Here is a 21,030-nt window from a genome sequence, read left to right as displayed (position 1 = left end):
AGGGAGGGAGGGAGGGAGGGAAGGAAGGAAGGAAGGAAGGAAGGAAGGAAGGAAGGAAGGAAGGAAGGAAGGAAGGGAAGGAGAAAATAGGATGAATGGGAGGGAGGGAGGGAAGGAAGAAAGATGATGGATGGGAGGGAGGGAGGGAAGGAGGGAGGAAGGAAGGAAGGAAGGAAGGAAGGAAGGAAGGAAGGAAGGAAGGAAGGAAGGAAGGAAGGAAGGGCTGTGGTGGTGCAGTAGTAGAATGCAGTATTGCAGGCTACCTCTGCCCACCACGAGCAGTTCGATCCTGACTGGCTCAAGGTTGACTCAGCTTTCCATTCTTCCGAGGTCGGTAAAATGAGGACCCGGATTGTAGGGGGCAAGAGGCTGACTCTATAAACCGCTTAGATAGGGCTGTAAAGCACTGTGAAGCGGTATATAAGCTGAAGTGCTATTGCTATTAACAAATGTGTCGCTTATCAATGCAAACGTTGAGCTCAGTTGCAGCTGTAAGTCAAGATCTCCCTCTATGTGTTTTATATACTACTCAAGGCAGCTCCACTTCGCTCAGGGCGGCAACTGTGCTTGTAAGCCGAGGACTGATTGTTTTCCTTGCCTGGCAGGAATGCTTTACCCCGTTCATCAACGGCAGCTTCTTCGAACATGACGGTCAACCCTACTGCGAAGTGCATTACCACGAACGCCGGGGCTCGCTCTGCTCCGGATGCCAAAAGCCCATCACAGGCCGCTGCATCACCGCGATGGCCAAGAAATTTCACCCGGAACACTTCGTGTGTGCCTTCTGCCTCAAGCAACTCAACAAGGGAACCTTCAAAGAGCAGAACGACAAGCCTTACTGTCAGAACTGCTTCCTGAAACTCTTCTCCTAAGGCTCGGCCCGTCCTTTGTGGTATCTCCTGCCAGGAAACCCCTTGCCTTGTTGCGTATCGTCCCACGTTCAGCAACTCGAGCGGGTTGATGTAGGAGATGAGGAGGAAGACGATTCGTGTGTGTGGATGCAAATGAGATGCTCACAGCTGCTCTGGGAAGGGGGGAAGATCCAGAGCAAGAGGCCTAAGGGCAGGGGTCTTCAAACGTGGCCCTTTTATGACTTGTGGACTTCAACTCCCAAAATTCCTCAGCCAGCGTGCTGAGGGGAAAGGGAGAGGTTTCTACGCTGAGCCATGCTGGCTGAGGAATTCTGGGAATTGAAGTCCACAAGTCATAAAAGGGCCAAGTTTGAAGACCCCTGCCTAAAGGAGTAGGGAGGTTGGGTCTTCTCCAACCTATCCTCCGTTGAAGAACAGGGGAATCACACCACCCAGAATTCTGAGCCAGCTTTGCTGAGGGATTTTGGGAGCTCTGGTTTGGAGCCGTTTGGATGCTAAGGTGCCACGGTTTGGAAGAGGTCACGTCCGAAGAGATATTTGAGGAGGAAGAGGGTCTTCATGACATCTGAGAGCCATGAAGGACATTGGGGCCGGTTTGGTGGACAGGGACTAGGAGACAAGCAGGGCGGATTTTGCAATGGGGGAAAAGAAGGCAGAAAGCTGGAACCTCCAACTCGGCAACCTTAAGCTTTCTGGACGACACCATTCTCCATCCATCCATGGGGAATTCTGGGAGTTGAAGTCCACAGATCCTAAAGTTGCCAAGTTTGGAGACCCCCCCCAATAGAGTGGATGAAACCTCTGAGTGTGGTGTTTGGAGGACAACTGATTGTACGAGATTTTTACAGTCTCCTGGTCTTTGTTCTGATTGTAAGGTGAGGTCTACTAGATTTTGTGGTGGTGGAAGTGTAAAACCACAAATTTTGACTTTTTTTTTTTTTTTTTTGGCCTCTTGATTCTTCTCCAGAACCATCTCTTGTGCCTGTGCGTAAGATTCTCCTCAGAGATGACCTTCTGAGCAATAATAACTTTTTCTATCGACTTAGCAATTTTTATAAACCCTTTGGCCCTTTTCTCCTTCCCAAGTGTTTTGATTGTGAGAAACAGTCTTTTTGCTATTAAGCTGAATGCTGTGTGTTTGGGTGAGGAATGTTGCGGGTTTTTTTACACTGGGTCTTGAATGCATAACAAAAAAAAAAAAGCTTTTAAATCTCATATATGGAAATTTTAGTTTTATGAACATTTTTCGACAGATGCTTCTTAAGTATCTGATTTTTTTTCTGGGCAGGACCCTAAGCTGTGTTGGTTCCTGTCTTTATGAGCCTTGATGCTTTCTTAAAACCAACTATTAATTATATATAAATATATATATATATATATAAATCCTTTTTTAAACTGGAGGAGTGGAATCTGTTAGGAGTGTATGTATATTTTCCTCCCCCCCCCCTCTATTTTTGCTTATTAAGTAGTTTTGTAAGGATCAGGATTCAACTGGAACGGATTTTGTAAAAGGAAAACTTGTACAAAGATGAGAGAAAGACAAATCTGTCTGCTTTCTCCTGGATTTTTCAAAGAGCCTTAAGTTAACTTCAAAAGCACACATGATAAACTATGTGCCTGTTTCACATGTTGCTCTTGGGGTGTGGCTTGCCACATAAATTTTACCCTTTGGTGGCTAGATTTTTTCCCCCTTTCTTTTGCCCACTGGCTTGGGGTCCCAGGCTGATGGCGGGAGAAGCAAAAACCTGGACTGCTTGGGGTCTCCTTCTGGGATCAAACTGGAGATGTCCTCTCCAACCTTTTTTGGAAATCGGTTGCTCTTTGAAGACATGTCCTGCCCAATGCATTTTTGCCTGGACTCTCCGAGCATTTTTTTGAAGGGAGAGATTTTTCAAAGCCTGAGAAGCAGTGCGGTATTCCATGGTTAAGATGCTGGGTTTTTCAGCTGAAAAGCTGGCAGCCCAGGTTTGAGACCCAGTATCATGAGACTGGGTGAGCTCCCGTCCTCACTCAGCTCAGCTCCTGCCCACCTAGCAGTTCGAAAGCAAGCAAGTGTGAGTAGATAACTAGATACCACTTCAGTGTGAAGGGTAACCAGGCTCCGTGACATCACGCTGACCAAATGACCGGGGGGGGGGGATGTCTTTGGACAGCGCTGGGCTCCGCGGCCTTGAAACGGAGATGAGCAGCGCCCCTTAGAGTCGGCAACAACTAGCAAAGTAAAATCCGCAGGGACTCCTTTGACTTTATTTTTCTCAAAGCCTGAACTTGGAAAGAAGCTCTTTCAAAATCCCGGCGGTTTGATCTTGCTTTCAACATGAGAAGGCCCATTGAATGATTTGATTGGCTGTCTGCGTTAAGACAAAAATGTGCCTTTTTCTCTCATTTTCTGTGCTTTTTTTAAAAATCCCCATCTTTTGTGGGGGGGTGGACTGTCCTCTGCTACTGTAGCTTTTGGCATTATAGGCAATTTGTTTTAAAATAAATCCTGTGCTTCACGCTCTATTTTTTTTTTTTAACCATTACTCTTTAAGTGCCTTAAAATGAAGTGGGTCTTGATGAAAACTTCAGCTGTTCTGCTCAGGAGGCGAAGGGGAGGTTTTCCTGTGGAATTATATTTCTCTCTCTTCCCCCCTCCCCCCTCTCCATTTTCTGTATTCCTTTTGCAATGTGTTGTCCCCCTTCTTAAAAGTCCCTGTGATGATGCTAATAAAGATTTGGAGATGGACTCGGGTGTCATTTGTGATCACAAGTCAGCCCAATCTGGAAAATAATCCCTTCCCCTTTGAGCAGCCCCTTCAACCAGGATTCCCTTGTCTTTGACCAGAATAACAGGACGGGAAGGGACCTTGGAGGTCCTCTAGTCCAACCCTCTGCTCTAGTAGGAGACCCTATACCATTTCAGACAAGTGGCTATCCAGTCTCTCCTTGAAAATTTCCAGTGAGGGAGAGAAGGAAAGCCGTTCTACTGATTAATTGTTTTCACTGCCAGGAAATTTTTCCTTACTTCCAGATGTCTGTGGAGATTCTCAGTCATCCAGGTCACGGTTGTCCCAAAGGTGCTTTTTCCATTCTCCACCATCCAGCCCGAGCTGAAGAAGCTTCTTGGATGAGAAGCGAAACGTCTTTAAAGAAAAACAAGAAAGTCCAGTTGCCTCCTGAAAAAACACCTTTGGTCCTTAACTTCTAGGTTCCCTCTCTCTTGAATGCCCTTCCGTTAAAGGGGTAACACGTTACTTCTTGTGTTACGCTTTGGAGAATAGCTTGATCATCTCTCTGACAGCCCCTCCAATATTGAAAGACTGGTATCGTGTCAGCCCTAGACCTTCTCATTGTTCGACAAGTCATTAGACCAGGGGTAGGCAACGTTGGCTCTTTTATGACTTGTGGACTTCAACTCCCAGAATTCCTGAGCCAGCCTGGCTCAGCTTGGAAACCTCTCCCTTTCCCCTCAGCATGGCTGGCTCAGGAATTCTGGGAGTTGAAGTCCACGAGTCATAAAAGAGCCAAGGTTGCCTACCCCTGCACTAGACAAACCCAGTTCCTGCAACGATTCTTCCTATGTTTTACCCTCCAGTCCCCTAATCATTTTTATTGCTGTTCTCTGCACTTTTTCTAGAGTTTCAACCTCTTTTTTTCATAGTTTAGTGGGCAAAACTGGATGCAGTTTCCCAAGTATGGTGTTACCACTCCAGTATAAAGCGGTACTTCATATGATCTAGGGCAGGGGTAGGCAACCTTGCCTCTTTTATGACTCGTGGACTTCAACTCCCAGAATTCCTGAGCCAGCATGGCTCAGCTTGGAAACTCCCTTTCCCCTCAGCATGGCTAGCTCAGAATTCTGGGAGTTGGAAGTCCAGAAGTCATGAAGAGGCCAAAGTTTCCCCCATACTGGCTCAGGAATTCTGGGAGTTGAAGTCCAGAAGTCATGAAGAGGCCAAAGTTTCCCCCATGCTGGCTCAGGAATTCTGGGAGTTGAAGTCCACGAACCATAAAAGAGCCTAGGCTGCCTACCCCTGATTTTAGGGATTAGTAGAATGCTAGAAGGAATTGACAAATAAACCGCTGGCTGAAAGGAGTTTTTTTTTTTTATTTTATTAAAAGTTTTATAAATTTTACAAAAAAGAAAAAAGAATACAAAACAAGAGACAACATATACAAAAAAATAAAACTAAACAATACATATATATAAAAAAAAAACCCCCCACCCCTCCCAAAAAACCCCCCCCTCCCTTCCCCCCCCCTGAGCTTCCCAGAGCAGAATATAGGCTTAAGAAGTAAAAATAAAAATTAAATTAAGAACTTTATATTTATATATATAAAAAGATTATCTATAATATATATGAAAATAAAACTTATGAAAAAACTATATAATATTTTTGTATACCCAATCTAAATTGTATAAATTTTATCCATTTATCCCAAACAGCAAGAAACTTCTCTTGCGTTTGTTGCTTTAAGAAAGCCGAAATCTTTGCCATTTCCGCCAGATAAGCTACTTTAAGAAACCATTCCTGCAATGTAGGCAAAGATTCCTTCTTCCAATATTGTCCTACTAACAGCCTAGCGGCTGTAATCAAATTTAACATCAAAACAACCTCCTTTGTATCACAATCTGTAACAATACCTAACAAAAATAATTGCGGAGTAAATTTTACCCTCCTTCTAAAAATTCTCTGGATATTCCACCATATTTTGATCCAAAATGCTTTTATCTCTCTGCATGACCACCAAATATGATAATAGGAAGCATCCTTATAACCACATCTCCAACATTTAGGTTGCACGTCAGGGTACATATAAGACATTTTTTGTGGATCAAGGTGCCATCTATAAAACATTTTATAAAAATTCTCCCTTAAGTGGCTGAAAGGAGTTTTAAGTCCTTTAAAGTTGCCAAGTTTTGAAGAACACTGAGGTAGATATTTATGGAGATTCTCAGTCATCCAGGTCACGGCGGTCTCAATGGTGTTTTTTTTTTTTTTTTCTTCAAAAGGCAACTGGACTTTCTCGTTTTTTCCTTGAAGACGTTTCGCTTCTCATCCCAAAAGCTGCTTTAGTTCTGGAGAAGCTTCTGGGATGAGAAGCGTCTTCCCTAGAGAAAAGTCCAGCTGGCTCTTGAGAAAGGCTCCTTTGGGACCGACTAGATGACCCCGAGCTGAGTCTGCCACCATCTCTGGCTTCACCTGGTGCTTCATCCCGAGGACGTTTTATTTATTATTGATCTGCTCAGTTTATTTGCATCCCATCTCGCTGTGGGTCTAGGAGGGCAGCTCCGCTCTTCTAGGTGGAGGAAAAAAACGCCCGGCTTTTCCAAGAAAAATAAAACTTTGAAATAATAATAAATAATAATAATAAAAACTTTTTCAAGCTGCTCAAGGACGGATGAGCTGTATTTACATCAGCGAACCCTTCCTTTGAGTGACCGTCCCAACCAGCCTATCAGACCCGAGGGGTGGACCTGACCCTGCTCCTCCTCTTTGCTCCGCCTCCTCCTCCACGGCTCGCCCAATCCGTCGCGAAAAAGGCGCGGCCCTGCAGAGGCCGCCCGCTGATTGGTCGCGGCGTCCTGGGTATAAAAGCGGGCGGCGGGACTGGCGCCACTCCCTTTCTTCCACGGAGGCCTCGTGAGGTAGGTCGTTGCTGTAGGCCGCGCGGGTGGCTGGGCGGCTTCGCGGCCTACCTCGCGCGGCCCTGATTCCCCTTCTTTCTCATCTCCCTCTCCAGAGAACGCCGCTTGTCTTTAAACCGCCGCCCCGTCGCGCGATCCTTGGGTCACCGCGATGCCCAGGGAAGACCGAGCCACGTGGAAGTCCAACTACTTCCTCAAGATCATCGTAAGTCGTTGGGGCGGGGGCGCTCCTGAGCATGTGCAGAGCGCCAGGCTGCGGCGGGGACAGCTAGGTCTTGGGAGCCCCCTCCCCCTCCTCCATTGTTTCCTAATAACCAGCCAACAGGGAAAAAAAACTTAAAGAGATGGGAATATTTGTAGCGCAGGGTTCAAGAAAGAAAATAAGAAATAAAAGGGTATATAGGTAAAATGGTATGTAAAATAAAAAAAATATAAAATGACACACATGTATATATGGTATATATAAAAATAAAACAAAGTGGCACATGCACATATATATATATATATATGGTATATATAAAAATAAAATGGTATATATAAAATGATATGCATATATATATAGTATATATAAACAATAAAATGGTATAAATAAAAATAAAATGCTTGTTTGAAGAACGACAGCCAAGGCATTGTTTTATGCCTTTCTTTAGCAACTCCTGGACGATTATCCAAAATGTTTCATCGTGGGAGCAGACAACGTTGGCTCCAAGCAGATGCAGCAGATCCGGATGTCCCTGCGCGGGAAGGCCGTTGTTCTCATGGGAAAGAACACCATGATGCGTAAGGCCATCCGGGGCCATCTGGAAAACAACCCTGCTCTGGAAAAGTTAGTATCCTAAAGCTCCGGGGGTTCTCCCAATCTTTAGAGCGGTGTTTCTCAACCTTTTCTTCACCCCTTTTAAATACCTTTTGTGGCCGTGGAACCCCAAGGCTTAGCTTGAGATTTAAACTGCATGGAGTCTTTGTGGCCCCCTTATGATCACATCACATACACAGAGTCTGTGGATCACAGGTTGAGAACCACCATTTTAGAGAATTCTTCCTTCTTGTGTCAGAGAATAAGAGTTGGTGGTTGACAGGGCCCCATCAGCTCTTTGCTTTCTTTTTCTAAAATGAACACAACGAGCCTGGAAAAAAATTTAAAAGTCAAGATGCTGGGAGATTTGATTCTAGTCTGCCCTAGGCATGTAAGCTGGCTGGGTGGCTTTGAACTATCCCACAGGGTTGTGAAGAAAATCAGAGGAGGGAGTATTAGGTATGCTTTTGGAATTAAAAAAAATATCTTCCATTAGCTTTCTGCTCACAAAGTAGTTTTGGATGGTGTGTGGTTTGGTCCAGATACAAACTTGATTTGTCTTAGAATTCTGGGTTTCAGTTCTATGAAACGCCACCAACCCAGACGCTTTCTGTCAGCCTGTATGGCCAGCTTTTGTTGACTTCATGCCATCTTTATTGCAAAACAAGAATTTAGCAACAGACCTGCCATCCTTTTGACTCTGGTCTTATTAGCCAAACGAAGTTGCTTTTCTGAGCTAGTAAATCAGTCCAAACTTCTCTGTTCCGCAAGTTGCTAGCGCACATTATTCTTTTAAAGGTGCTTGCTGGAACGATGACAAAATAACACTGGCTGTATTTTTTAGGCTGCTGCCTCATATCCGTGGAAATGTGGGCTTTGTGTTCACCAAGGAGGATCTGACAGAAATCAGGGATATGCTGCTTGCCAACAAGGTAAATGGAAACGGAATACACAGGAGAATGCTGGGAGTTGTAGTCTATGCATCTTGAAGTTCCCAAGGTTGAAAAATGCTACTAAAGACATGCCCAAAACTTCTGTTTTATTGCCAAGGGTCTGAATTTTGATCACGTGACCATGGGAATGTGTAATGTAACGATCATAAGCTACATTTTCAATACTGTTGTAACTTCCAATGGAGACTATAAACAAATGATTGTACGTCAAGGACTCAAAAATCACTTTGTTAGGACCAGGTGGGGGATCCAGGTATCCAAGCTAGCAGCAGTCAAGACCCAGTTACTGGTGGGTTTGGCATTTACTACTCCAGTTGTCCTGTCACTGGGGACAGATGCTCCATTTTCTTTGTAGGTGTAAAAATCGGTTAAGCTTTTCTTGGTGTAGCCGAGCTGAGGATGGATGAATATTTGAGGATTCCTTTTTCTCTCTCTAGGTACCAGCTGCTGCCCGGGCTGGAGCAATTGCTCCCTGTGATGTCATTGTGCCAGCTCAAAACACTGGCCTGGGTCCCGAGAAGACCTCCTTTTTCCAGGCTTTGGGCATCACCACCAAAATCTCCAGAGGCACGATTGAAATCTTGGTAAGTCCCAAATAGAGCCTTGTTGGGTGTACGGTGGACTATGGAGAGCCCCAGTTTTGCTAGAAATCGAGAGAATACAATCTTAAAAGAGAAAAACACTGTATGAAAGTTTAAAATTTTAAAAAAGATCCAAGCACGACTGAAACGATATTAGGCGAAGGGAGGACTTTTCAGGCTGCTAACCAGCCCCACAACTGCGTGGTTGTCTGAACTGCTAAGAGAGGCTGCAGAACCATAGGACATGTTAAGATGATGTGGCTTGGCAAAATTGTGCCGTCTTTTTCTGATCCTTCCTTTCTCCTTTCTTAGAGTGACGTGCAGCTGATCAAAACTGGAGACAAAGTGGGCGCCAGTGAAGCCACTCTGCTGAACATGTTGAATATCTCGCCCTTCTCCTTCGGGCTCATCATCCAGCAAGTGTTTGATAATGGCAGCATTTACAACCCGGAAGTTTTGGATATCACTGAGGAGACGTTGCACAAACGTTTTCTGGAAGTAAGCAAGGCTCCCCGACTTCACGCTGACGTGTGGGACTCTTTGTGAAGGCTGAGAAGAAAGAGGAGTGAGCAGGGTGGTGGAGAGAACTTTAGCGGGAGTTTTAATTGTTGTACATTTCAATATCAAAATAGCCCATAGAAAAGACTATTAGCAGCTCAGGATTGAACTGTGGGCTCTCAGCTTGGTGGTTTTCTTGCAGACGTTTCATTACCAAGCTAGGTGACATCATCAGGGCTACTGCCAGTGATGTTATTACCTAGTTTGGTAATGAAACGTCTCCAAGAAAACCACACCAAGCTCAGAGAGCAGAAGGTGCTGAAGGCTTATCCTGGGAGTGGGATTTGGAACCCGTGTCTCTTGTCCCTTGTAGGGCGTTCGTAACGTAGCCAGCGTTTGCCTGCAGATCGGCTATCCTACTGTTGCTTCTATACCCCATTCCATCATCAATGGGTACAAGCGAGTCCTGGCTGTGGCTGTGGAGACCAACTACTCTTTCCCACTAGCTGAAAAGGTAAGTTGTTGAAGGGCTCTTTGACTTCGATGTTTGGAGACTTGGTTGGCAGAGCTGAGTTTTTAGAACCTCAAATCCCGAGGCACTTATCCTGGAACAAGATTTACGAATGTCACAATTTACGACCGACACGGCTTTATGGTGGTCCTGTACTTGCAAGTCTGCTGATGCTAGTTTCCAGTCTACTTGACGATATGCCGATTTTTACTCCTTTGGGCTCAGTTGTATATGCCCCCTTTCAACTTTCTTTGCAAAGTTTGGGAAAGCTGAAATTGCCAGCTCTGGAGGGATGTTTTGACACTGAAACACAACTGGATTTTTTTTCCCCTGCAGGTAAAGGCTTTCCTGGCTGATCCATCGGCTTTTGCCGCAGCTGTCCCAGCAGTGACCGAAGCAGCTGTTCCTGCTTCAGCAGCTCCAGTCAAAGAGGAAGTCAAGGAAGAATCTGAAGAGTCTGATGAAGACATGGGCTTTGGTCTCTTTGACTAATCACCTGTCCTAGGCTGAGTAGAGTGGAATTCCCAAAAAAAAAAAAAAAAATGAATAAAAGTATACTTCTTTTACATATCCTTTGGAGGTGTCCAAATTCTTGCGCTTCAGTTAGCAGACAACTACTATAATTATTTGTGTCATTCTGGAATAGAGTTATTCTGCTTAATTACACAGGGAGATCAAGTATGTCTCCCAAGTTTTAAAGTTTAAAAATGAACTTAACAGAGCCAGCGAATTGATCATAAATGAACAAATTACAGTCAATTGCCACATCTTTAAAAAAAAAAAGTACACTTGTAGATTGAAAACTTAAATTTTTGGTTAGAACCTCGGTGTCCGTTGCCCCTTCTATTCATGCAGTCTTGCTCCTCGAAATCATTTCTGACCTAAGTGATCTCATCCAAGGATTCTTAAGGATTCATTCAAGGGTGCTTCATCACTGGAGGTTTTTAAGAAAAGACTGGACTTGTCTGAAATAGTATAAGGTCTCCTGCTTGAGCAGGGGTTGGACTAGAAGACCTCCAAGGTCCCTTCCAGCTCTAATCTGATTGAAGAATTGACCTCTTAGCCACACAGATTGTGGAATTGCCCCATCTTTGCCTTATATAGCTACAGTTAATTTGATGACATATTGGGACAACTGCTGAAGGGTGCAAAGGGTCGAAAACTCATCAATAGGGACCAGATCCTTTTGTGGTGCCCAGAGTAGATCTTGAATAAGGAGATGAAAGTACTGAAAGAAAGGGGGAGCAGAAAGACAATATTTTTAAGTCCGATTTGAAGACAATAAATGGAAAAGTGTCCAACAACATGTAAAATACTGTTATTTTGAAGCTGGTGGAGTTAATGGGAAGTGGAAATGGGTGTGATGATTAAAATGACAATCCACTGAATAAGGGAAATAATACAAGTAAAAATAGGGGAAATAATAAAAATAGGGGGAAATATAAAGATAAAGGAAATAATATAAATAAAATAGGGAAATAATATAAAAATCGGAAGGGATAAAATAAAGGAAATGGATCGGAGGATAATTGGGCCGTTGCCCCTTTTGAGAGTCGAAGTACGCGAATTTCCATTAGCAGTAACTTCCATCCCAAAGGGAACCTCAACGCGCAGGCGCATTCGGCGTCCTCGTGTCTCGGTATGAAAGGTCCCCGCTATGTGCCTTTCGTGACGCCATCAGCCTGCGTCCAGCGCGCCGGAAGTGAAGCGAACCGTTTCCGGAAGGAGCCGGCGCGATGGCGGCTGACACGCAGGTGGGTGCTGACGAAGGCCCGGGCGGGCTGAGGCGCCTCCGCCGCCCGTTTTGGCTCTGTTCCTCGGGCGAGAAGCCGCGTCTTCTTCGTCGGCCTTGAAGCGGGCGGCTTCCCGGCTCCGCGCCGGCCCGCTTCTAGGAGGCTCCGCCCGGGTCGCTGAGGGGCGGCGGGAGCCTCTCTCCACGGTTCCCTGGTTCTCTCACGGCTCTCGGAAGGATGATGGGTTTTGTAGTTGGGCGCGGGAAAGTTTTCCGGCTGTGAAATCGTTAGGTGGGAAGGCAGAGACTGAAGTATTTCCTTTTCTTTTTAAATTTGTGCCCTTCCTTGCAAACTCTGTCCGTCGAGTAGCCTGTTGGGCTCTTTCTTTTTATATTTATTTTAAAAGGAGGCCTTTCTGGAGTTTATTTCTCGGGTTATATCAGGAGGTTTGCCTTCCTGCCTGACCTAGGTGTGGAATAGCCTAGCCAGAATGTCAAACTCGGCTCTGAAACTTGTGTTGAAATGACAGTTTGTGTATATTGTGATACACGGACAGCCATGTTTAATTGCTGTTAAACATAGGTAGGGTGTGAAACTACGACCACAACTGAGCTCCAAATTTATATTGTTAAGCAAGACATTTGCCCCGTTACCAATAAAGGAGAATATTTTGTACCTCAGGATTGAAATGAGGGCTCCTTGGTGCTCTCTGAGCTTGGTGGGGTTGGTTTTTGTTTTGCAGACATTTCATTACACAAACTAGGTAACATCATCGGTGCTAGTAAGGAGTGCTGTTGTGTGAAATCTCTTAACATCTGTTTAGGTTTCGGAAACACTGAAGAGATTTGCAGTAAAAGTGACCACCTCCAGTGTGAAGGAACGCAGAGAAATCCTGAGTGAACTTGGAAGATGCATTACTGGGAAAGGTAGAGTTATATGATGTCAAATGCAGGCAGTCCTTGATTTACGACCACAATTGAAGCCAAATTTTCTGTTGCTAAGCGAGACAGTTATAAAGTGGGTTTTGCCCCATTTTACAACTTTTCTTGCCACAACTAAGCGAATCACCAAAGTTGTCAAAAACACGGCTGTTAATCTAGGACAGGGGTAGGCAACCTTGGCTCTTTTATGACTCGTGGACTTCAACTCCCAGAATTCCTGAGCCAGCATGGCTCAGCCTGGAAACCTCTCCCTTTCCCTTCAGCATGGCTGGCTCAGGAATTCTGGGAATTGAAGTCCATGAGTCATAAAAGAGCCAAGGTTGCCTACTCCTGATCTAGGATTTGAATTGAATTTGGGAAAAAATGGATGATTCTGGGACACTGCAATTGTGATAAATCCATGTCAGTTGCCAAGCATCCAAATTTTGGCCGTGTCACCGCGGGGTTGCTGCAAAGGTCATAAGTGTGAAAAATGGTCATAAATCACTCTTCAATGCCATTTTAACTTTGAATGGTCATTAAACAAATGGCTGTAAGTCGAGGACTACCTGTAGCATTGAATGGGAATCCCAAAGATGCTTTTTCAGGAGGCAACTGGACTTTTTTGTTTTTCCTTGAAGACATTTCACATCTCATCCAAGAAGCTTCTTCAGCTCTTACTGGATGGTGGGGAATGGAAGGATTTATATTCCTTGCAGATAGCTGGTCATTTGCATTCTTTTAGAGAGTCGTTGAGGCTACCTGGAGGTTGACCTATGTCCTCAGGGGTCACCTGAGTGGTGCAAATGGGAGTGGAGCCTTCTTGGAACTGCTGAAAGGACCCTGTGGTAGACTGGAGATAGATGATGTCCTATCCCTTCCCTTCTTAAGAGAGGGCTGTTCAGTTTGGACCTAGAGGGCCTCTTTGACCCTTCTTTCAAACCAATGGTCCTCTCGCTCCAAAATGTGCACTAAAAAGTTTAATCAGATCTCAATAGAAGCTCTGGACTTCAGGGTGGGTGTTTTTATTGCAATGCAATGTGCAATCATCTCTGCCTCCTAAACATAGCCCCCCTCAAAATCTAATTTCCTTTTGGTTGATGTTTGTGGGGAAAGTATAAATTATACATGGAATTAAACATTGTTTTTGATTTTAAGCATTGCTTTTCATTGAAGTACCATGTTGAATTTTGGTTTGATCTTTTGTAGATCTGCCAGAAGGTGCAGTGAAGGGTCTCTGCAAACTTTTCTGCCTTACTCTGCATCGATACAGGTAATTGTGTCAAACTGGATAGTTGGGAGACTTTGCCCTCCAGTTCAGATAACATTTGTTTGATCTCCACAGTGTATGGAAACGGATTTGGAGGCTTAATGATAAGACTTCCTCCTTATTGAAAACTGCTTTTTTTTACACCACTGTGCCGATTGAACATCATTTTTTGTGAGATTTTATTTGTGTTTTATTGTATAATATTGTAATATAGGGTGCGTAGCCAATTGTATAAATGAGCAAGTAAGTATATACAGTCTTATTTAAAATTATATTTTTTTCAAACCATTTTTTTTAGTTATGTATGCCTTTAAAAAAATAATTATGAGCTTTGATAATAGTCTCACCAGACTGCTTGGAGAAATTGTTTTGGAAAAGCACGTCTTCTATCTTTAAACTGCCTGCTGCAAAATTGTTTATAGGGACAGAAGACCAAACAAAGCAGATTCCTGTAAATAAAGAAATACGTTTTCAGTTCACTGATTAAACTTTAACTGGTATTCATGTACAATAACATTGCCCAACCTATTCCTTCTGGATGCTGTATTCCTGTCCAGCATTCATGTTGTGCATTACTTATGAAAGATTTTTTTTTATTCAAGTTTATGCGAGTTTGGCTCATATCTGAAAGAGATGAAAATACAAAACACAGTTCTGTCTACTACTTTTTAAAATGTATGTTGTAATTTCTTCAGTGTTACAAAAGGAAACTCAGACATATTGTACAATTATAAATACAATTATAAAAATATTAGAATAACAGAGTTGGAAAGGACCTTGGAGGTCTCTGCTCAAGCAGGAGACCCTGCACCATTTCAGACAAGTGGGTGTCCAATCTCTTCTTAAAACCTCCAGTGATGGAGCCCCCAAGCTGTTCCACTGGTTAATTGTTCTCATTGTCAGGAAATTTCTCCTTAGTTCTAGGTTACTTCTCTCCTTGATTAGTTTCCAACTTTTGCTTCTTGTCTTGCCTTCTGTTATTTTGGAGAATAAGTTGACCCCCCCTCTTCTTTGTGGTAACCCCTCAAATCATGTCACCCAGTCCTTCTTTTCACTAGACAAGACATACCCAATTCCTGAAACCATTCTTCATATCTTTGAGCCTCCACGCCCCTAATCCTCTTTAGCAAAGGTTATCTGTGGTAACCTTTGCTGCTATTGCAATAAATAGATTATTAGGAAAATTTGATTGAGGACAGGATATTTCCGAAGCCAATTTTTCACCTCATGATCTCTCCCCTTCCTGTCTCTGAATTACCTCGTTTTTGTTAGAGATGCCGCATCACACAGAGCCCTTCAAACAGCTCTTCGGCAGCTTGCTGAATGCCAGCCGGAAGTGACCGCAAAGAATCTTTTGCACTCCCTGCAGTCTTCAGGAATCAGCAGCAAGTCTGGGGGATCCAGGTGAGAGCTGAGAGTTGTGCAAAGACCTCTTGGGGAACAGAACTGAAGAAGCTCCTTGGGTGAGAAGCGAAATGTTTTCAAAGCAAAAACTCAAAAAAGTCCAGTTGCCTCTTGGAAAAGCACCTTTGGAACAAACATGACCTGGGTGAGGGAGAATCTCCATAGATTCTTTGGGAGTTAGTTTCAGAAACCAGTACAGCCTGCTCCTTTGAAACCATTTTCACAACTTTACGGAAGAAATCTCCTACCTTATAGGGCTGATGAAATTAGAGTAGCTATCAAATGTCCTTTGATGTCTTGGACTTTATTTGTCCCCGGCCATCATACAAAGGGTTGAGAAAGTTGTATCAAACTGTAGCAGGGGTCAATGAAATGAATTCACATGAATAGGTGGTATACTAGAAGTTTTGCACCTTGGTAAAGGTGTAATCCTTTGGCTTACTCTGTAACATTTCACTAACTTTCCCATCTGCACCAGCGACGGGAAACCCACGATGCTGCCCAATCCCTTAGATTAGCAGATTATCCTTTGGTCACCAGGGACTGGGTCCGTGGAGAGATGTTTTTCCGTGGACTGGAGGGGGTGTGGTTTTACGTGCTGCCTGCATCCCACAGATGGGGCTTCGCTTATTTGTGCAGACCAGTTGCTGACATGCTGCAGCCCGTTGCCGGTCCACGGACTGGGTGTTAGGGACCCCTGCCTTAGATAATCCTGTTTTTCCTTTCTGTCACAGCAAGAGCAGTGGATCTGCAGCTTCGCTGGCTCTTTCATGGACCTGTCTGCTCGTTCGAATTGTCTTCCCAACTCCAGACAAGAGACATGGAGAAACATGGGAGAAGCTGGTATGAAGCCTTGATTCTGCTGTGACCTTTTACCTTGATCTCGGTTGGACTACAGGTAGTCCTTGATTTAGGGCCATAATCAAGCCACAATTTTTAAATGAATCCCTGCAGTTGGTAAGTTAGGGTTATTAACATGTACCTTGTTTTCCCAACTCTCGGGGAGTGTAATGCCTCAAAATTAGGCCTTGTGTGGAGAAGAGAGTATTTAATTGGGTCAACAAATTTGAGCTTTTGGCCTAAGATCTTGGAACAAATTAGGATGTATTCCAAAATGATGGAAGTTGAAGATGAATTTCGTAGTCCAGAATATCTGGAGGGGATGATAAGAGTGCTAGGAGTACAAAATGTCTGGAGAGCATCATACTGAGAAGACTGAGGTAGACTTCCTGGTTCCCTCAGCCTTTGCTTGATTCAAAATATGAAATTGGCTGCTGACCAGCAATATCCAACAAGCTAGAAACAAATCAAGGATTGTCAGTGATATTAAATAATCCCTTTACTTAACCTGTCTTTAAACAGGTGGAAGTTCAGTGTTTCCTTCTGCTGGAGATCCTAGGTGGCTCCCGCAAGCCTGTGGTGAATGGGGCTGTGAAGAAGTTGAACAGACTCTGGAAAGAGGTGAAGGACATTTCTATCTACTTGTCTATCTCGTATCTTCTAGATGTGTTGAGATTGTATTATCTTGACTGGGCATGGTAGAAATCATGATCCAATATATTGAGGCAATGTTCTCAACCGTGACAACTTTAAGATGTTTGATTCAACTCCAGGTGTGGAGCCCAGTGGTTTATGAGGCTAGAATGCTGGGCTGACGATTGACAGGCTTGTGTTTGAGACCCGTTGCTGCCGCAGGGCAGGGTGAGCTCCCGTCACATGCTGTAGCTCCTGCTGACCCAGCAGTTCAAAAGCAGTTCGTCTGCAAATAGCTAGATGGGCACACATTTTGGTGGCAACTTCACAGGGACCTGAACGGAGTCTCCAACTGGGCAACAGTGATGTCACTAGCAAATTCTTTCACCATGGAAGCACTTCAGTATTAGTTACTAATACCAATACTTCCAACACAGAAGTATTAGTATTAGTAACTCCCAGAATTCCCCACCCAGCATGTTGGCTGGAGAATTCTGGAAGGCTGAGAAATCTGCTTTGGGGTGTCAGGGTTACAGGTCAAAACAGGCTCTTCTCTTTGGCTTCTGCTATGCCGTTCTTTCTTCTTCTTTGAACTCAGAATCCCGGGCTGGTGGATCAGTATCTCTCCATCATACTTCATCTGGAAGCCAATCAGGGATATGCAATCATGCTGGGCCTGCTTGTGCAGTTCTGCACCAACCAGAAAGATCTCGGCACCATCAACAAACACAAGGCAAGTTGAGAAAGGCCGTTTGGGGTTGGAGAGAGAAAAACGTTAGCAAATGTGACGTAGGGCGAGATGCAGATAGTCCTTGACTCACGAACACAATTGATGGCAAAATTTCCATCGCTAACCAAGACAGTTGTGAAGTGAGCTTTGCCCCGTTTTACAACCTTTCTTGCCATCATTAAGTGAATCACTGCAGTTGTTAAGTTGGGGTTAATTCCACACTTGAGTGGAAGGGGATCTTAAGCCACGGCAGAACCAAGCATGATGTCTCTACCCTGTCCTCAGGCTATAAACTGTGGCTCTATAATATTTGTAATTTTCATGGCGAGCCCCTATTGTTTGGCCTACTGTGAAGCGATGTGTGTTGTTGCATGTCAGGATCATGACTACTATTGTTGTTCAGGGCGCCCTCCTGGATTTCTACCTGAAGACCATCCTGATGAGCAAGACCAAGCCTCATAAACACATCCTGGTGAGAGAAATCGCTCGAAAGCCCCCTAACCATGAAGTCGGGTGCTTCATTTGGCCCATAAACTCTGTGTAGTCTTGTGGTGCCATAAGCCAATTTGAGCAAAAGGGTTTGTAGACCAGCGTCTGCTTTGCTTGTGGCATCTTAGGTACAGGCAATCCTTGATTTTATGACCACAATTGAGCCCAGAATTTATGTGGCTAAGTGAGGAATTTGTTAAGTGAGTTTTGCCCCAGTTTACGACTTTTCTTGCCCTATTCCTTGCCACCTTACGAGCCGTGGTAGCGCAGTGGCTGGAATCTCACCGGCTCAAGGTTGACTCAGCCTTCCATCCTTCCAAGGTCGGTAAAAGGAAGACCCAGATTGTTGGGGGGCAAGAGGCTGACTCTCTAAACCGCTTAGAGCAGTGTTTCTCAACCTTGACAATTTTAAGATCTGTGGACTTCAATTCCCAGAATTCCGTAGCCTGCAGTGCTATAAATGCTGGCTGGGGAATTCTGGGAGTTGAAGTCCACATGTCTTAAAGTTGCCAAGGTTGAGAAACACTGGCTTAGAGAGAGCTGGAAAGCACTGTGAAGCAGTATATAAGTCTAAGTGCTATTGCTTTTTGGATGGATGGATGGATGGATAGATAGATAGATAGATAGGAGCCATTGTGGTGCAGTGGTTAGAATGCACTATTGCAGGCAAACTCTGCCTACAGCCAGCAGTTCGATCCTGACAGGCTCAAGGTCGACTCAGCCTTCCCTTCTTCCGAGATGGGTAAAATGGGGGCCCAGATGGTTGGGGGAAATACACTGTAAACCGCTCAGAGTGGGCTGTAAATCACTGAAGTAGCATATAAGTCTTAAGTGCTCTTGCGATGAAAAGTGGTGCGGCTTCCTTGCAGGACAATTGTGCACCTCTGCTCCGGTATGTGTCTCATTCCGAATTCAAGGACCTCCTGTTGCCAGCTTTGCAGAAATCTCTCTTGAGGAGCCCGGAGAATGCCATTGAAAGTGAGTGATTGAGGGAATCCTAATGGAGTACCTTGTGAAGGATTGCAGAATCCAGAGGTGTAAGAACCAGCCTGCTCCAGTTTTTAAGGCCACGTAGCCTGGAAAAGGAATGCAAATTGCACTGAGGGGCACCAAACATCTGCGCAGCGTGCCCCTGGGGGAAGACAAACCAGCCAAAGGGGCAGGGCCGGGGAGGAAGGGAAAATCTATCCCCTTTTGCACGGGACCTTTAGTTCTAGCCTGCTTTTGTTGCAACCACTAACCCTTAGTAAAAGTACCCGTCACTTCCATTAAAGGGAGTCGAGTGTCTTTCTTTCCTGGAGCAAGCCTTATGTCTGTTTCATACCAGTAGCTCCAGCGACCCCTCTTTTATTTTTATAGGGAAACCTCCACACCCATGAATGCAAAATTGGCGGCAGCAGTGGGTTTTGGCTGGGGTCCCTGGCAAGTCAGAAAGCTTTTGGGCAAAACATGCTTCTTCTTTGTTTCTGTCTTTAGCAATTTCTTGCTTATTGGCCTCCGTCACCCTCGACCTCAGTCAGTACGCTCTGGACATCGTGAAAGGCTTAGCCAGTAAGTGCTTTTATTTATGCATGTCTTCCTTTTACATAACAATTTTTTTTTCCTAGCGCTTCTGCCTTCTCAACCTCAACCTATCGTTGTTGTGGGCTTTGTCGTTGCGTTATAATCCCAGTGGAAGAGAATACAGGTAGCCCTTAAATGGTTGCAAATGGAGGATTACCTGTACAGGACACCACTGTATGGTGATTGCAGAAGACAGGAGCTAGGTCTGAGGAAGGGTCTGCTGGGAATTTCCACCTGTCTTTAGAACAGGCTGGGCGACGGAGAGACCTTGTAAGCCAGGGGTCCCCAAGCCCTGGGCTGCGGGCCCATACTGGGCCATGGCCTATTTGGAACTGGGCGACACGAGAGGCGAGCTGGCGTGTACGCACAGCTCTACTCGCACAAGTGGCGGGATTGGTGTGCATGCACATGTGCCACGGCCCAGTTCCCCTCCCCTCTCCTCTCCCAGCCGGGTCAGCAAGCCGCAAAGGTTGGGGACCACTGTTAAGGCCACCTATGAGCTGGACAGTTCTTTTCCGTTCGGCATCATCGTTTTGTTGCACACCTCTTCCCCCCCCAAAAAGAAATCCCTAGTTCTTTAACAGTTCCCATGTTTGATTTTTAGGCCAATTGAAATCCAACAGTCCTCATCTGATGGACAAGGCCGTCGTTGCCCTCAAGAATTTGGCTCTGCAGTGCAGCGAACCATCCACCGTGGAGTCCTTCGGGAAGCACCTCTTCGCCATTTTGGGAGGTGAGTTGTCCTTTCCTTGGGGGAAAGGGCTTTGTCAGGCTGCAGAAACAAAGAACTGGGCGACATTTTCCCAAGCAGCTTCCTTTATTGTTTATTTACCTGTAGACAGAATCTTGCCAGTACCCACATGAAGCGTATACTCTGGGAACTGTTGAGGAGGGGCTGACTTCACCTTCTAAACTAAACTCTTCGGACAAAGCCGTCTTTCACCCTTCTGCGTGAATATAGTTTAGGATTATTTCTTTAAGCTCTGTGCTAACAACTCACAACTCCCTTTTGACAGGTGCGGAAGGAAAGCTGACGGTGGTGGCTCAGAAAATCAGCATCCTGTCAGGTAAAGTCCTTGGCAAGAGACAAAGGAACAATGGTAGAGATGGGATGAATGTGGATGCGGCAAGTGTCGTGTTCGATTCATCGGCCCAGTTTTAACCTTTCGCGAAGAAAGAAAAGGCAGCAATTGCTTTCCCGGGGAAGGGTGTAAAATCAGGGGATTGACTCGGGATCCGTTTTGAAATCGAGCACGTTTCATTGGGCGGCGGCAGACTGACTGCCGTTGCCGTCGTTTTAATGAATGGAGGAAAATTGAATGGAAGTGGATTTGAGGCACGGCCTCTCTTGTTCCCTTTAGGGATTGGTAGTTGCAGTCACCATGCAGTGTCGGGGGCATCCAATCAGGTTCTCAGTGGAAGCATGGTTGAGCTTTTCATCCGTTTCCTTCAGCAGGAAGGTAAGTACATTTTGGCTCTCTTTCTAAGACCTCCAAATGCTCTTCTAGCAAGCTGAGCTTTTGCTGGAGTCAAATCTAGTAAGCTTTTGGCCAAGACTGTCTGGTTGTCAGCCCCACCAGATACACCAGCTTGGGAAATCCTCTC

The 21,030-nt window shown here is 44.9% G+C and overlaps 3 protein-coding genes across 4 annotated transcripts in view; all 3 read left to right on the top strand.

The window, feature by feature from the left end:
* PXN (paxillin) overlaps nucleotides 1-3,600 on the top strand; it is a 34,549-nt gene extending 30,949 nt beyond the window's left edge. For both annotated transcript variants that reach the window (XM_039332496.1, XM_039332497.1), the window contains one exon: nucleotides 606-3,600. In XM_039332496.1, the coding sequence (XP_039188430.1) occupies nucleotides 606-872 (267 nt within the window). In that variant the 3' untranslated portion in view covers nucleotides 873-3,600. The remainder of the gene's footprint in view (nucleotides 1-605) is intronic.
* A 2,777-nt stretch (nucleotides 3,601-6,377) lies between these two features.
* RPLP0 (ribosomal protein lateral stalk subunit P0) lies at nucleotides 6,378-10,386 on the top strand. Its single transcript, XM_039332673.1, has 8 exons — nucleotides 6,378-6,504; nucleotides 6,600-6,709; nucleotides 7,155-7,330; nucleotides 8,145-8,232; nucleotides 8,691-8,837; nucleotides 9,147-9,332; nucleotides 9,706-9,846; nucleotides 10,180-10,386. Exons 2-8 carry the CDS (start codon nucleotides 6,656-6,658, stop codon nucleotides 10,333-10,335), a joined length of 948 nt encoding a protein of 315 aa, XP_039188607.1. The 5' UTR covers nucleotides 6,378-6,504; nucleotides 6,600-6,655; the 3' UTR covers nucleotides 10,336-10,386.
* Nucleotides 10,387-11,538: 1,152 nt separating this feature from the next.
* GCN1 (GCN1 activator of EIF2AK4) overlaps nucleotides 11,539-21,030 on the top strand; it is a 38,405-nt gene continuing 28,913 nt past the window's right edge. The window contains exons 1-13 of the mRNA XM_039332666.1: nucleotides 11,539-11,597; nucleotides 12,400-12,502; nucleotides 13,706-13,769; nucleotides 15,039-15,170; nucleotides 15,905-16,013; nucleotides 16,533-16,631; nucleotides 17,242-17,376; nucleotides 17,777-17,845; nucleotides 18,732-18,840; nucleotides 19,339-19,413; nucleotides 20,030-20,158; nucleotides 20,442-20,492; nucleotides 20,787-20,885. Of these exons, the coding sequence (XP_039188600.1) occupies nucleotides 11,580-11,597; nucleotides 12,400-12,502; nucleotides 13,706-13,769; nucleotides 15,039-15,170; nucleotides 15,905-16,013; nucleotides 16,533-16,631; nucleotides 17,242-17,376; nucleotides 17,777-17,845; nucleotides 18,732-18,840; nucleotides 19,339-19,413; nucleotides 20,030-20,158; nucleotides 20,442-20,492; nucleotides 20,787-20,885 (1,192 nt within the window). The 5' untranslated portion in view covers nucleotides 11,539-11,579. The remainder of the gene's footprint in view (nucleotides 11,598-12,399; nucleotides 12,503-13,705; nucleotides 13,770-15,038; nucleotides 15,171-15,904; nucleotides 16,014-16,532; nucleotides 16,632-17,241; nucleotides 17,377-17,776; nucleotides 17,846-18,731; nucleotides 18,841-19,338; nucleotides 19,414-20,029; nucleotides 20,159-20,441; nucleotides 20,493-20,786; nucleotides 20,886-21,030) is intronic.

This window comes from Crotalus tigris, unplaced genomic scaffold (assembly GCF_016545835.1).
Source record: "Crotalus tigris isolate CLP2741 ecotype Arizona unplaced genomic scaffold, ASM1654583v1 scf7180000024461.5605484, whole genome shotgun sequence".
Lineage (NCBI taxonomy): Eukaryota > Metazoa > Chordata > Lepidosauria > Squamata > Viperidae > Crotalus > Crotalus tigris.
Note: the sequence above shows the minus strand (reverse complement) of the source record. Positions and strands in the feature narration are given on the sequence as shown.

What these genes read in the sequence shown, in the direction of transcription:
- RPLP0 (XM_039332673.1), top strand. Translation starts at nt 6,656, where the DNA reads ATGCCCAGGGAAGACCGAGCCACGTGGAAGTCCAACTACTTCCTCAAG. An exon ending in ACTACTTCCTCAAGATCATC is followed by an intron (nt 6,710 to 7,154) that starts GTAAGTCGTTGG and finishes GCCTTTCTTTAG; the next exon opens with CAACTCCTGGACGATTATCC. An exon ending in CTTTCCCACTAGCTGAAAAG is followed by an intron (nt 9,847 to 10,179) that starts GTAAGTTGTTGA and finishes TTTCCCCTGCAG; the next exon opens with GTAAAGGCTTTCCTGGCTGA.